Raw genomic sequence first — 14,926 nt, forward strand, 5'->3', positions numbered from 1 at the left:
GACTGCTCAATGGTATCAACCAAAACAAGGGAAGTGAGGACAAGTGGAAGATTGGCTTCAAAAGCACACTCCTGCATCCCTGCATCTAAAGCTCTGCAGACCAGAGCCAGTCACAAAATAACAATACAAGAACAAGCTTTTAAAGGAAATAGCTTCAGCCGTTTTCCCATCTGACCCCTTCACCATCTTATACTAAACACCAGCTCAGCTGTAGATGTGAGACAGAGGTTAAAACTTTAAATAGAAAGGAAATCACCTTAAGGCTGAGACTAAGACCAGGAAAATTTTGGCATGGAAGGGAAAGTCATTTTGAAAAGGCAGCTGAGTTGGGAGTTGCATTTCATTAAATAGTGACCTGCAAAACATAGAAACATAGAATGGTTTGTGTTGGAAGGGACCTTAAAGATCATTTAGTTCTATCCCCCCTGTCACAGGCAGGGACACCCTCCACTAGACCAGGTTGTCCAAAGCCACATCCAGCCTGGCCTTGAGCACTGCCAGGGATGGGGCAGCCACAGCTTCTCTGGGCACCCTGTGCCAGCGCCTCAGCACCCTCATAGTGAAGAATTTTTTCCTAATATCTAATGTAAACCTCCCCTCTGTCAGTTTAAAGCCATTCCCCCTTGTTCGGTCACTTCATGCCCTTGTAAAAAGTCCCTCTCCAGATTTCTTGTAGCCTCCCTTTAGGCACTGGAAGCTGCTCTAAAGTCACCCTGGAGCCTCCTCTCCTTCAGGCTGCACAACTTCAGCTCTCTCAATTCATCTTCACAGGAGAGGTGCTCCAGCCTCTGATCATCTTCATGGTCCATGTCTCTCTTGTGCTGGGGGCTCCAGAGCAGAACACAGTACTCCAAGTGAGGTCTCATAAGAGCAGAGTAGAGGGGGAGAATCACCTTCCTTGAGCTGCTGGTCAGACTTGTGCCAGCCCTTTTATGTGTTTCTGTTCAGAGATCTCAAAATCCTTTTAGAAAATCCTAATTCCTTTTTTGCCTACAAGTAGGTAAGTCCTAGAAAGACAAAGCAGTGGGAGCAGGGGAAAGAGTGGATTCAAACCTTGCAGCCTCCAGCAGTAGTTGTGCCTGTGCTGTGCACACGGGACAGCCATGCACAAAGAAAATTACTTCACCCAGTAGGAAACACTTCAGGTGCACACAAATGATTGTTGCTTCAAAACTGATGGATGATGGGTGCTCAAAATAGTATTTGAATCCTCATCATAGGTGTCTCAGTTGTCAGACACACACTGACCCACACAGCTAGTGAGGAAAATGGAAGTTTGCAACAAGTGTCATCCACAACAACCATGCAAACTGTGACTTCTTCCAAGAGCAAGGAATCAATAGGAAAAAACAGAACTTCTCTGATTCAGGACACAAAGGCACATGAAATACAGCTTCTCTAAGTGCTGTAAGCCTCAAACAGCAAGAAATAGTTTCCTTGCTCAGTGTTCATAGCCACTTCACGCAAGACACCACCAGCTCTTTCTTAGATTGCTTATGACCAAGCTGTACATGTCTTTTTGAGCATAAATGGCTTTTAATGGCCTTCTCTTTCTGATCCTATGTATTTTCTTGCTGATAGTCACCCACACTTCTAAAACATATGTTGCCATGTCCCTCTTCCTCCACACCCCTGCTACTCTTCCTTTCAGCATCTGAGTTATTCCCCTTTGCTCTTGCCAACAGCAAGTCCTAAGGAGCTCACAAGAGACACTGCCCTCAGCTGCAGTTTGAGTGGCTGGAGCAAGCATCTCCTCTACCAAATAAATGCTGTACTTGCAGAGAAAATTCAATGCTGACCTGAAGGATGTGCAACAAGCTCAGCAAGGGCACTGGGAAATAGTAGTCCCCTCTCAGAAGTTTCTAGTGGTTAGGTGTACATGTTAAAGGACTTACCATGTGATTATGTTGGGGTGGATTTTGTGGAGGACAAAAAGTAAATGTATTTGAAAATGCAAAGAAGCGTGAGCTAATTAGCACATGACAACCTTTATCACAGCACTAAAGGTCTGCAGGGCTCATTATCACTGTATGAGCCTCTTTCTCAGAGGACCCCCTGCTTTGTCTGCAACAATGTGCTGCTTTGATGAGCTCCCTGAACAAAGAGAAAAGCCCTGATGTGGAGGGTGAAACACGAGGAGTGAGGCTCTGTGGCGGTTTAAGGAAGGAAATGAGGAGGCACACTGTGACCCATTGAAGCTGCTGGGGAATCCAGGCAAGGAAATCTGAAATTACGCTAAGAGGGATTTGATGAAAACTGGGGGATTAACACCAAACCCAGCAGGATCTTTGATGATCACAAATAGCAAGCCCTTAGTTTTATTGGCTTCCCTGTGGCACTGCATCCAGCAGCCCAGGCCACTTGGTCACAGCTCACTCTGTGAGCTCCTTCATGGTATGGCCAAGTCTATCTGAAGAGCAGCTCTGTCCTCATGTCCTGCCATATGTGCCTGCTGTGACCCCGAGTGACACAAATCAAGAGGAAAAACACCTTTTTGTGAGGCTACTTTTCAGTCAGTTTACCTGAAAATCAACTGGAGCAGGAGTGACCCAGCCAGCAGCAGCCAGTTGCAGCTTGACCCAACTGTACTGTACAATCCCAGCACTGGGTGGGAAATGCTGGCTGTGCCTGAGTGAGACATTCTTCCCTCGCAGCTGGGCGAGGTAGGCAGACCACACTTCATTATAGAGCTGACAAGAGAACACTGTAATTACATGAACACAAGAGTTATTACCTGGCCGTTGCTGTAAGATGGATCTAAGGTGTCATGTGGAGCGAGGCAGTCCATTAATCTCCCATTGCGCCGGCAGCCCAGGTGCACCAGATCTCGGCAGTGAGCATGGCAGGTGTACTTGCAATCTGAAACACACACACATACACATTAGAAATTAGGTTGCTGCAGGCAGGACCTAGGAGTGAGACACATCCTCATCCACTACGTGTCCTCAGGTAAACTACCACCTCTCGACTGAATCTCCCCATCCGCACACAGAGATAATAACAGTTACATGCTATTGAAGATGCAAATTCACTGGAGCGAAGGTGACAGTGCAGCATACCTCCCAGTGCCACACTGACATGGACATGGCAGCAGTGATGCAGTTTGCTCATCAGGGCAGGGCTGCCTCTTGGTTTTTGCAAGAGGTCCATGCCCCAAACAAGCTACTAGCTGTTGTAATGTAAGCACGAAAGGGGCCGTTCTCAGAGAAGACACAGCATCTATGATTTACAGATAACAAAATTCTACCCACTGTAATCGCTGCTACATGGTTTTATGTGTTTTAAGCTTTAGGTTCTCTTAAGGATATGCACGTTAATATTGCAAACAGAATGAGAGGGTTATCTGAAGCTGATATTAAGCTGGTAAGTCACAAAGTTGTCTTCAGAAACAATTCAGAAATTGCTCTTGCTGACTAACAAAGTCACCTAAGATTAGAAACTTCAGTTCCTGATAACAGAAGCAGATGGCCCCACCTCTAATAAGAAATCAGATGATCATAAGGCCTCTAATCTTAAAGAGAGTATCACTTTAACAGCATTTGCAAAAACAGCCTTTATTTGCTCCAGAGCTTTGTTGCGTTTTCTGGTTTCCTGCGTAAGTTGAGCTGAGTTCAAGATACCACCTTTGCCTAGCACTGAATGGCACTTTCTATCTTTAGGTTTTAAATTGTTTATAATTTTGCCAAAGAGCAACCACTTGTACTTCAAGTGTCCCTGCTGGGAACATTGTGCTGCTTGTTTTAGAACATTCCAGCTGAAACAATTCTGCCATTTCCAGGAATGACTTTTGGAGGAGAACGCTCATTTTCCCTAACAAAACAACATTTTTTGGATTTTTGGGTTTTTTGGTTTGGTTTGGTTTGGGTTTTTGTCATGAAGTTTTACACTTTCCAGATTTATAGCGAAAGCTGAATTCTGGATGGGCTTTTTTGTTGTTCTCTTATCAGCCTCTCAAAAACCTCAGGTTCCCTCATGTTTGATTAGATTCCCATTGAAGTTCCTGAAGAATGAATTCTTGAAGGCTCCTTCCCATTTCCATTCCAAACTCATGAGCAGTGCTATGGCACAAGGCAGCAGAGCGTTCCCTGAAATGCTGCCTCTTTTGGCTAGTGATTGGATCTTTAATGCAAGATCCCTGCACTAGCAGATCATCCAAAAGTAAAAATCCTAATGTGGATAAGGTATTTCTGTGCCTGGTACAGAATTCATGCTGCATTTGCATTAAGGCAGGATTAAACATATTTTGTTTGCCACAGAGTCTGCCAATACAAAGTCGACCATGCAAATATTGCCAACGCCAGTGACCCAGCAGAGTGAGTCTATCCCAGATCAGTGCTTGGGGTCAGATAACTGGGATGCTTCAGATCATAAACCAGGCTGATTATATGTCTATAATATGTCTCAAGTCACGCTGCTCTTGAGACATCAGCAAATAGCTTCCAGCTACTTGTGGAACAAGAAGGACCCTGTTGCAGTGTAAATCAACACACTAAAAGAAAGGCTCTAACTCTCTAAAACCATTGCTGTATTTAATGCAGAATTTGGAAAACATGAAGACTACAGAGGCTAAAAAGGATGGTTAAGGCAGCTTCATGGTGCCCAGGAGGGATGGTAGCTGTCCCTGTGCCCTTGTTTGGCAGGTCATGCCAGACTGCCACAGTTGCTGCCCAGTTTTCCCTGGGTGCCACATTTGAGTTAACTCATCTGATTTTTCTTGAGAAAAAATGCTTCTGAAATCGCACTGTCTGTGCACATTTCTGTTCTCCCCCTGTAATTCTGAGAGAGCTGCTCAGGTTCAACCCCAAAGGGTTGAAAAGCTCATTAAGCTCTTATGAGTTTTATGGAGGAGTTCCCTCCAGAGGGAACTTGACACACTTGTGAGGTGGGCTGATGCCAACCTCATGAAGTTTAACCATGACAAGTGCAAGGTCCTACACCTGGGTCAGAGCAATCCCAGGCACAGCTGCAGGTTGGGCAGAGAAGAGATTCAGAGCAGCCCAAGGAGAAGGACTTGGGGGTGTTGGTCAATGAGAACGTAAACATGAGCCGGCTGCAGTGTGTGCTCACAGCCCAGAAAGCAACCGTATCCTGGGCTGCATCAAAAGGAGTGTGACCAGCAGGTCAAAGGAGCTGATCCTGCCCCTCTACTCTGCTCTTGTGAGACCTCACTTGGAGCATTGTGTGCAGTTCTGGTGTCCTCAACATAAAAAGGACATGGAACTGTTGGAACAAATCCAGAGGAGGCCACGAGGATGATCAGGGAACTGGAGCACCTCCTGTATGAAGACAGGCTGAGAAAGTTGGGGCTGTTCAGCCTGGAGAAGAGAAGGCTGCGTGGAGACCTCAGAGCAGCCTTCCAATATCTGAAGGGGACCTATAGGGATGCTGGAGATGGGCTCTTCATCAGGGATTATAGCAACAGGACAAGGGTTAATGGGTTTAAACTTGAATAGGGAAGTTCAGGTTAGATATAAGGAAGTTCTTTACTGTAAGGGTGGTGAGGCACTGCAATGGGTTGCCCAAGGAAGTGTTAAATGTTCCATCCCTGGGGATGTTCAAGGCCAATCTGGGCAGAGCCTTGGGTGACATGGTTTAGTGGGGGTTGGAACTAGAGGATCTTAAGGTCCTTTCCAACCCTAACTATTCTAGGTTAGAAGATTCTATGATAATCTTCTCCTGGCTAAAGAAGGGAATCCCGAACTAATAGCCATGCTCAGGGCAAGGCAAGCAAAACTCAGCCATCGTGCCATTGTCTGGTGAGGAGGTTACAGGAAATGAGGCATGAATCTACAGGAAACCAGGCTTCCCTAATTCCCCAATGTTCTATCATTGTGCAAACATATATACCAAGCATGCACCAATTCTAAAGATGCATCTTCACAAATAATATTAGAAAAAAATCTATTAGCTACATGGTGTTCTGAAACAGAATTACTTATCAAATTAGGAAACATAATCTCTCAATGCTGTTTTGTCATTTATATTCATTTTAATTTGTGAGTCTATAATATCATTTGTAAGACAAGTCCATAATTTCCGCCTGTCTATTACAAGCATAACTACAAAAAATGCAAAAGCTTCATCTCTGAAACTCTTCTGATTGCAAACTAGATTTTAACATGCTGATTATAAGCAAGACAAGAAAAAAGGATGTTTGGGCTTTTTTCCTACAACAGCAGTACTTCAACCTTTTTTCCTATGTGCTATAGCATTAAACACATTATTTTATTCCATTCATGGCATACAATGTTTCACAATAGTCCATGTAGCATTGAATCAAAAATAACATCTTTTTCTGGTAGTCCTCTACTGGAGCACTCCCAAAACTGCCATGAGTTCAAAAGTAGCTGTTATTCTGGAAAGTCTGTTTGCATCATCAGATTGTGGGTTGTCATATTATTTCTGCTTAGAAAGTAATCAGAACCAGGTGCTTTTTCCTCATGTGGTCTGAAATGAATGCTGTCCTTTGAATTCAAAGGTCTGGGGACTCTAACTGGCCACAGTTGATAAAACCATCCAATGACATCTAGAAAAGCTAACAGGTTTATTTTATTAATGCCCAGACTATCCTGAACACTGAAGTTATTTATGAAAGTGATGCATCAATGCATATTGAATATGCATTCCTAACCTTTGCATAGTTAGGAATTGCAAAGTAAGTATGCATTTATTAAACACATAAATATGCTTTAAAAGTTGCATTGCCAGCTATGGAGATATAATGAAACACCTTATTATTTATTACTCTTGCAGCAACAGCTTGACTACAGGCACAGAAGAAATAAATTAGCACATTTTAAAATCCCATGAAATCAAGATTCCTCCTATCCTGCCTTCAAGGGGGTGAACTGCAAGACTTCAACACATCTGTTTTATGTGAATGTCCCTACCTGATGGCTGGGTTTTCTTCAGCTGAAACTTGATTTTGCCTGATAGCTTGTAAACGGCTGTTCCCATAACTGATTTGCTCCAGAGTGGCACAGCAGAACGGAAGCAAGTGAATAGGCAACCCAACAGATGCTCCAACATCATACCCTACTAATGGAGCATTACTGAATCTGTCAGAGGCAGGCAGAGAGAGGCTCAACAGCAAAGTCTATCCTGCCTAGGAAATGTGTGTGTTCATTTCTATGATGGCCCTGACAAATTTAACCTCCAAATGGGTATGCAAACGTATGTTGTGCCTGAGTAATTGATGCACATGGGAAGTTCAAAGCCAAATTTATATTATGTTTGCATAATTTATCAACCACAGTAACACTGAAGAAGTCTTTATTAGAAAGTGTGAGGAGGGTATACTACTGCGACTGCGTGTGTTAGGCAGTTAGCAAGTGAAATCATCTTTACTTGGGAGCCCGTGGCTTGGTTCCCAGCAATCAGAAAGATTACTGCTGTGCCTGCTGTACAGAAAGCATGCCTGTAAACCCACTTGGAAAAATACTCAAACCATGTAAGGTTCTTAATGCTTAATTCTTAATCAGTATTCAGCCAGCAGGTCACAAGAGGAAGGAGAATGAAGCTCATCAATATTTCTCCTGCAAGGTGGAACAGTACTGTATTTCTACAACACATTGAAATCAACATCTCACATTTCAATTTGTACTTAACATGGGTTGGGTTGCCCTCCTTTTTGCTGATGCTCAAATGTCTGCATTCTACTGTGACACTGAAGTTGTCACCAACATCTTCTTTAGCAGTTTCACTTGAAGCTGCAATGGAATGAGAATCCTGCTTGGACAAACAGCCTTCAGAAAGTGTTAAGCACAGCTGTTAACAGGTGAAGATCTGTAGCATCAGTATTATCTCTGTGCAATTCCCTTTATTTCTGATTATTTATTAGTCTCAATTAACATCAGTCTGAGATTAAAATAAAGCTAATTGTAACCATATTTCCCAGTTGGTGAGTCATGGATGATTTTTAAGGGATCACAACCATTACAGAGGAGACAGACTTCTGAGCTCCTTATGGCCATCTTTCTTCCCAAGGGATCTCTGCACATTTTGTGCTCTTTCCCCGTTGTGGAACTATGCAAGGCTTAGGTCAGACTGTAGTCCAGCAAAGCCATGGGTACTGCTTTGCCACTAAGGTCTTCTGCTATTTGCCTGTAGACTCTGCTTTCAACAGGTACACTGGCCACTGCCACTGGCTGTGAGGCCCTATATGGGATACTCACTCCCCATAAAGAGGATCCTCTCCCATCTTCCCAAGTACAGAAAGATCACAGAACTGGCTTAAGTTGCTTCCTAGGGAAATGCTCTAAGAAGCACACTACAAGTATCTCTAAAAAGACCCTGAAACCATCTTGCTTCTGAAGTGGCAGTGGGGGCACTAAATTAGGCCAGAAGATGAAACCAGATGTGCCTTCTTCAAGCAGATGAGTACTATCTGCTGGAAAGTTTAAATGCCTGTTTGGAAAGCAGGGTATTTCTGCAAATTAGTATGTGAGACTGTTGTTTGACTTACACCTGACTTCAGATTAACACAACACCAGTTTTTCTAGGCTCTCGACTATACTAGCAGTTGGTTTTTTCAGCTGTGTATCCTAGCACTGTGCAATCTGAAGCATTTACATACACACCAGATAAAACTGACTCTCTGCCAGCTTCCAGCCCCATCTGTAACTGCCACAGCCCCACTCAGGGTCAGGAACCCTGGCCGGGGAACAGGATAAACTCCTGTAACAGGCTCTATTAGGAGCCACTCACAGGGATTGAGATAAAATTAACCAGAGTGCCTATGGCAACAACCTGCAAAACCCAGTATTGGCATATATCTGGAACTCAGCAGAAGGCAGGTGTTTTAATTCAAACAGAACAGTCCATGACCCAAAACAAATGCTCACTGGGTTTTGGCCTGCAAAGAGATTTACCCAAGCAGAGTTTGGGTATTGCACCAAAAGAATGCTGTATTACTCATCAGTTTAAGATTTAGAGGTTTTAGATAACAGTTTATCTATCATCTAGGCCGGCAACAAACTGACTTTGCCACATCCAGAGGACAGGACATTTGAAAAGCAGGAGGAAGCTGAATTAATAAATTCAGCTTTCCAACTGCAAAACAGGATGTACTCTGTTTTGGGGCTTTTAAATACCTTTTTTTTGTATGAACTCATCTTATCTTGGTTTGTGCGAGGGGGTTTGCTGGGTAACTGGGAAACACCATGACACATGCATTCTGTGTCATCCTTAGCCGGAGGGTTAGTGAGCCGGGCTGGCTCGGGGAGTGGAAGAGGACATTGCCATCTAGCTGCAAATTGAAGAACTGGGATGTAGGAGTCCGCACGGATGAAGCATCTTCCAGAGACCACTGTTAACCAGGTAATCTGGCAGGCAGCAACCACAGAGAAGGACCCTGACCATTGAGGGAGGATTGTCCACTCTTCATGCCAACGGCTGCAAAAACCATGTGTGAGGAAGGGTTAATGCCTATCTTCGGCTACTAAAATCTACCCTGGTTCTCAGATGCTTAATGTCCCTGAGCATTTGGCCTATGTGACATGGAAACATCAATCCCATTGGTTTACTTTGAAGCTATTAAAGAATTAAAGACAATTATTTTGTTTGTAAAGCTCATTTGTATTTTTATCGATATGACAACAGTCCTGGGTCTTCACCCCCCTTCTAGTGCTTGCCAACAGGCTCCAGCTAAGACTTGTCACAACCTGGGATTCCATACAACCAGCCTATAAACAGGCCAAGGCTCTTGAGAGCTACTACACCTCTTTTGGGCAGATAACACTGCGAGCAGTCCTGTTTACAGTCACCACTCCCACAGAAACAGAATACCCACTATTTGCCAGACCACCCTGAAATAATCACAGAATCTCTTTGCAAACAAGGCTAAAAATGTTTACTTCATGCACTCGAAGTAAGGGTTAAGACATAAATTTGTGATTTTGGAAACACTTTAAAAAGAAAAGCACAGGACAAGGAAATGCAAGTTTAGATTATATTTACTTCTCCCCATACCCTTTATCTGTTTCAGCATCACATCTAGCTGGAGAGCTGGGCCACAGCCCCTCCTGAGACCACCCCAGGGCTATCGTGCTTTTGGGAGCTCTCAGATCTGCCTGTTTCTGGGAAGCAGACTGAAGGGCATAGGGCTGAGCTCTCCTTCCCCAGCCTGAAATGCCTCCTCTCTGTAGGGCTTCCCTGGAGTTAACTGAGCACAGGACCACTACACAGTAATGCCAGCATGTGAAGGGGAGGAAATGCCTCTTTTCTCTTTCCTCCTTAGGTCCTTCTATTGTACATACATCTACAGTATTCTTTAGTTAAACTTCCAGGCTATAGCTTTAAGCTGACTCTGCTTGCACAGCCTTCTGAGGAAACAGTCCAAAATACAATGCACACCATAGGAAATAAGCTCCTTAGGCAGATAACTTCCTTCTGTCCTGAGCTTTGAGACCAAACGTGAAAGGATGAAACTGGGAACAGGAGGTTTTAGGAAAGCAAGCTTCTCCTCCCCAGGTACATGGCCAGTTTTCAGAGGTCCCTTTCAAGGGACACTGTCACGCTCTACCAAAAACCTTAAGATAACCTTAAGGCTTACCCACAACTTATTCTCCAATTCTGATATTAAGAAACTGCACTGAAGTTATGCCACGAAGAGAAAAAAGTTCCCTGAGGATAAAATCCTAGATTCAAGCTGCCCTGAAGGAACTCACAATTATTTACTTAGGTTTGATTTCCCATAGAAACTAGTAATTCTTCTTTTTATGCTTATTTGTGTAAGACTTGGTCTTACAAGATTTGGTTAGGTAACATTATGAACTGCTGAGCAGTCAGAGAGGAGCCGTGGCACTGCACTGAGCTAGGCTTGCAGCAGTGATACGACAGCACAGTGCCTATGATACTAAAATAGGGGTTACAGCCCCTTTCCTCTCACAAATCTGCCCACAGACATTTGGATCCTAACTACCAATCTAATCCACCAGATCCAGCATGTTCCACCAATCACTTGAAAGTGGCCCAAGTTGTCTTTAAATTAAATTAGGTTTTCACATAGAAACCACAGAACGCAGCAGCCCAGTGCTGAATTCCTGACCCTCAGGAGAACAGAGCCTGACTGAGGATGGGGATGTGGGTGCACCTGCTTCTCATGCCTGGTTTCCTTTTTGTGGAGCCTTCAGAAAATGCATTTGAAATCCACCTTGGGCAGAACTAAAGGCATTCAGTGAGCACCTGGGAACACATGGCTACATACACTGCTGCACTGCAAATGTGATGAAAGATAGCAGGAGAATTCCTGTTTAAAAAGGCAAAAATTGATCCAAAGTATTTGCACAGTTCCACTGTGTCATGCTGGTATTTTGGGATTTCTGCTTGCTCTGACTGTTATCCTATTTCCAACATTAAGAGCTGACACATATGGGTAGGAAAAAACCTTTCTCCACACAAAAAAACCCACCCCAAAAACAGTGATATCTCTCTTCCATATGTAAAACCAGGGAAGAGACTGCTTTTTCAAAGCGCTTACTCTAGTGCCCTCTGTTGCTGAATCCTCAAACCAGCCAGCATAAAGTTAACTCGCAATCAGCTCTTTCTCTAGTTTTTCCTTTAGAAGAAACCTGACCAAAAGTAAGAACTGGAAAGAGAAGCATGGTTTAAGTCTGGCTGCCTGTGCTGCCGAGGAGCTTGTAGGCTCCTGACCAGAGGTTTTCAGTTCATGGAAGGGATGGATTATAGAAAAACAGTCCTGAGAGCTCCGAATACTCGATTTATCTACTTTACCTGGCACGATACTGGGAGTTTATTCTGAATTGCTGCTGAAGGATCAATGATTGTTCTATTAGGGGAGATGAAACCAGCAATCATATCCTAGCCAGGCTTTTAACTGACAGATCACGTGAAGTTTGAAAACTTCAACTTTCTGCCAGCCAAAACCTGCAGACTGCTATGTTTAAATGGGAGATGAGGAAAACGTTGAGTCAAACTCATCAAATTAAATGAACCTTAATACAAAAACAGTTGTGCTTGTGCAGATCATCTCTAACACTGCGCACACCTCAATTCTGAGCGTGCTTTTGCATGCCGCATCCAAGCTCAGTCTATGTTTACGCATCAGGCTCTAATGTTACATTATCTCTTTAAAAGGGGTAATTCCGCACTACTAATTTATTAATGTTCCTTTTCATAAATGACCAACCCACAGCTTTTATTTCAGATCCTATAGGTCATCACTCCCACTCTTGATAGTGGGCCTTAAAGAAGATGTACTGGAGAGGTGCTTAGCTTAATGCACAGAGTTGGTCACTCTCATTTCTTCCTCTTACCTTCCTACAAGCTAGCAGGGCAGCAAAGGGATGCAGTGGAGACAAACAGTGTCTTCCAACTGCTGTTGCTTGATATTGGCAGAAGAAACAAGAAATATGAGTGCAGAGAAACAGGACATAAAATTAAATCTTCCAAAGTACTTCAGAAGAGCAAGTCTACAATAGGCATAGGGTGTACTAGCAGTTCCTGGTGACATGGACATCTTTCCTGTTACACACGTTCACTTCAGTAATCCCCATCCAAGCAGTGATTGGGCATATGAGATGAAGTTCAGTCTTTCTTACATTTATCACAGGCTCATAAGCATCTCTCGGTACAAATCAGAATTTTCCTTGGAAAGGAAGCAGAGAAGGCAGAGATTTGTCTTGTCTCATTTAAAACTGGTAGAGCCAAGGAAAAAGGAATTTAGTAAGATGCCACATTTGTCTCATCTAATTATCTGAGAAATTAAATAAAACAACATGTGATGCAATTTGCAAAAGCCATATGACTGGTAAGAGCTGTGAGCAATAACTGCTATAGAGAAAAATATACCATGGGTTCTCTGGACACTGACAGAATGCATCTTTAACAGTACTGCACCTGAAAATACCCCATAATAACAGATGGATTGTGTTAGACCAAAGATCTGTCTAGGCCTGTAGCCTGTCTTGGGAAGAACCTAGCAGCAGATGCTTTGGAAAGATGTATGAGGAAAGAAAAAGGTGAGTATTGAGTGATATTTCCTCCTTATGCCTTTTGACTGTCTGGCAATCTGCAACTTACAAGAAATAAATGAGCCAGAGCCTGTATCTGCATCATTTTATTTAATATCTCTTGATGGCTCTTTCCTCCATCAATTAATCTAATCTCTTCTTGAATACATTTATACTCCTAGCCTCCGAAACATTCTGTATCAGTCAGTTCCACAACTAAATTACGTGCATGTGTATGTATGTGAAAGAGTAGCTTGTTCTAAGCCCCTTGTTTCACCATTTCATTGCACTGCCCTGACTTTTATACTATGAGAAATGGTCAATAACTATGCTGTTTTCAATTCTCCACACTGCTCCTGTTAGTGCTGGAGCATATTCTCTTGCAGCTGTGTCTTACCAAGCAGAAAGGCCCTGGTCTGCAGGAGTTCGCTGATGTCTTTGATAATCCAAAGCCTCCTCTTGTATCTTCAAATACTACAGTATCTTTTTTAAGAGGGTGGGGTGACCAAACTGCTTCATATGACATGTGAGCACAGCAGGGGTTTATGGGCTTTTACTTTATTTCTTTCCTAATACATTCATATATTCAGCTCCCTGTTAGCTTGAACATTGAGAAGAGTCTCTTCAAAGAACCATCCATGTGATTAATTCTGCTTTCAAAGTGATGAAGAAGCCACTGTTCCATATGCACTGTCAGCGTTTTAGCCATATAGTTCATATTTATCAACACTGAATTTTGTTTTAGTGCCCAGTCACTCAGTATGATGTGTTTTTTCTACAGCCTTCTACAGTTATCTTTAAACTACCCTGATGACCTGTTAACACTGATATCCTGCACCCATCTTCCTCTTAATGTTGTTAATAAATGCTTTTTTATTGCAGATGCTGGCACAGCTTCCTCTAGAACTAGGTAAGTGCACTTTCAAGTAATACCATGCAAGAAAAATTAAATGTGTATATATACTCAAAATGAAAAGAGATAAGGAAAACACATACAGAGATGTTTTTGAGAAGGAGACTAGAAACTAACGCGTGCTTTCACAACACAAAGGATCTTTAAATGATACACTTCCATTAATAATCTAACACTGGACACAGGCTATTAAATTATGATTAAGAATGTTAAAATCAAATGGGCTGAAATGTCCACAGTAAATGAACAAATATCAACTGAAAGATCTGCAACCAGTCCTAATGTAGGCAGCAATTTTGTATGTATGGTCTGATGGCAAAAGGCCATCACCTTCTACTTTCTTCCAACCTGCTGCAGTATCCCCACCCATCTCCAGCACTACAGAACTCAGAGCCATGAACTAGATGTCCAGGAAATAGACACAGCAGTCTGAACAAGTTGGGTCAGAAGTCTTGGTTACCCACCCCAGCAGGTCCCTGCAAGACATGACTTGGGTTGCTCCAGAACAGCACTCTCCTGTTCGGCAGTCATAAGCTCACCTCATCTACTACCACGTTAGGTCTAAATATAACTGATGTACATCCAGTACAAGTACAATACAAGTGTACAGACAGCTGCCTGCCACTGAGAGTGTCCTTCTGCTCCCTCTCCCAAACACAGCTAATTAATCATTCAAATGATATTCCCTTGGAGACAACCACTGTCCACCCACATGAGCCTGAATGCTCTAGAGCCACAGCTCTCAGATGCCCCTCCACTCCATTTATCATCCTTGGTGGGCCAAAACTCTCTCCATTTTTCTCAACAATGGATGCTGTCCTTCCGATTACCCCTCTGCAAGCTCTGCAAGCCCTTGCTTGGCCTGACATACCCACCCCACCAACAGAGCACTGCTTCTATGCTGATCCTCAGAAGAGCAGAGGGGCCTCAGTGAACTGTGAGGATGGCCAGATTAACTACTTTTTACTAAAACCACAGGAGACCTATAGGTGCTCACTGGACAGATGCAGGTATCCATGCAAGAGACATGGACCCGGCTATA

General features: G+C 43.3%; 1 protein-coding gene across 1 annotated transcript in view; it reads right to left on the reverse strand.

The window, feature by feature from the left end:
* RASSF3 (Ras association domain family member 3) overlaps positions 1-14,926 on the reverse strand; it is a 94,910-nt gene that overhangs the window by 74,949 nt on the left and 5,035 nt on the right. Inside the window, exon 2 of the mRNA XM_013128778.3 lies at positions 2,735-2,859. Within this exon, the coding sequence (XP_012984232.1) occupies positions 2,735-2,859 (125 nt within the window). The remainder of the gene's footprint in view (positions 1-2,734; positions 2,860-14,926) is intronic.

Source organism: Melopsittacus undulatus, chromosome 5 (assembly GCF_012275295.1).
Source record: "Melopsittacus undulatus isolate bMelUnd1 chromosome 5, bMelUnd1.mat.Z, whole genome shotgun sequence".
Classification (NCBI taxonomy): domain Eukaryota; kingdom Metazoa; phylum Chordata; class Aves; order Psittaciformes; family Psittaculidae; genus Melopsittacus; species Melopsittacus undulatus.